Genomic DNA, 1,347 nt, shown 5'->3' on the forward strand with positions numbered 1-1,347 from the left:
AGGACGCCCGGGGTCCCGGCTGCCGACCCAGCCCCACCCTGCAGCCGAGGGTACCGAGGGCTCAGCTGCGCCAGAGGGACTCTGTACGCAGACCCAGAGTCGCCCACGGGAAGGCCCGGGCCCCGCCACAGCCAGTTCCGGTCGTCCAACCAGCCCCTCCTCCCTGTCTCGGGACGCAGGGCTGGACACACTCACCATTTCCTAACCCCCGGGTGTCCCGGCTTCCCCTCTCCAGATCCCAAGGCCGGTACAGGGAACAGCGCCACACAGACTCCAGCCGAGCCACTCGGGGCCTCTGGGACCAGTGAAGCGAAACCAAGTACGGCAGACGCGAGAAATGAAAATCCCGCGAGAAGGTTGAACGTCTGCAGCTGCGTCCCCGGCGGCGCGCCTGATTGGACTGATCGCAAAGCTCCGCCCCGGTGCCCCTGATTGGGTACCGCTTCGGGCTCTGCCCCCTGCATCTTGACAGATGTGAATGACAGGAGATGTGACACACAGATGAGTGGAGCGGGAATGAGGGGTCTTGGCCCCAACCCTCAAAGGCAGGGTGCACTTCTTCCCCTCGTCCCCTTCACTGTACTTGGTCTGCGGCGGATGGGGAGATGAGAGATACTTGCATCTTAGCAGAACTTAATCCAGGTTTACCAAAGAAGGTACTTCCTGTACTCAATGGGTCATTTCTTCATCTACCTCTTGCATGAGGAGTCACAGGTGTGCGCAGGGAGTTCCAGGCAGGACTGGAACAGAACAAAGGGCGTGATATTCCCAGGGATCGGAAATTTGGGTTGAGGATATGGGAAGTATGCCCAAGGCTTTCTCGTACCATACTTCTTTCTCTCTCTTCTATTTTTTACTTTATTTATTTATTTATCACTTAATTAATTTATTTATCTATTTATTTGAGACAGGGTCTAGCTCTGCCACCCAGGTTAGAGCGCAATGGCATGATAATAACTCACTGCAGCCTCCATCTCCTGGGTTCAAGCGAACCTTCCGCTTTGGTCCCCTGACTAGTTGCTACTACAGGTACATGCCACCAAGCCTAGCAAATTCTTAAATTTTTTGTAGAGACAGAATTTCGTTTGTTGTCCAGGCTGGTCTTGAACTCCTGGACTTGAACTCCTTGAACTCAAGTGAACCTCCCACTTTCGCCTCCCAAATCAATCTACTCATTTTCACCCAAGAAAATAAAAAACTGCCAACAAGTGAATAAAATTATTAAATGTATGGAAAAACAAGTTGTATTTCCTTAATATTCTGTAAAGAAATCAAAAGGGAAGTAAAGCAAAAATTTGAACTAGCTCAGATAAGCAGGGCACTTCAGAATGTTTAAAAAGGAAAAGG

The 1,347-nt window shown here is 51.2% G+C and overlaps 1 protein-coding gene across 2 annotated transcripts in view; it reads right to left on the minus strand.

Annotated features, from left to right (window-relative positions):
• Positions 1 to 345, minus strand: part of ZNF136 (zinc finger protein 136) — a 43,372-nt gene extending 43,027 nt beyond the window's left edge. The window contains exon 1 of one of the 2 annotated variants that reach the window (XM_011994025.1): positions 196 to 345. In XM_011994025.1, the coding sequence (XP_011849415.1) occupies positions 196 to 198 (3 nt within the window). In that variant the 5' untranslated portion in view covers positions 199 to 345. The remainder of the gene's footprint in view (positions 1 to 195) is intronic. The other variant, XM_011994027.1, reaches the window with a different exon arrangement.
• Between the last annotated feature and the right edge of the window lie 1,002 nt (positions 346 to 1,347).

This window comes from Mandrillus leucophaeus, unplaced genomic scaffold (assembly GCF_000951045.1).
Source record: "Mandrillus leucophaeus isolate KB7577 unplaced genomic scaffold, Mleu.le_1.0 Scaffold440, whole genome shotgun sequence".
NCBI classification, from domain to species: domain Eukaryota; kingdom Metazoa; phylum Chordata; class Mammalia; order Primates; family Cercopithecidae; genus Mandrillus; species Mandrillus leucophaeus.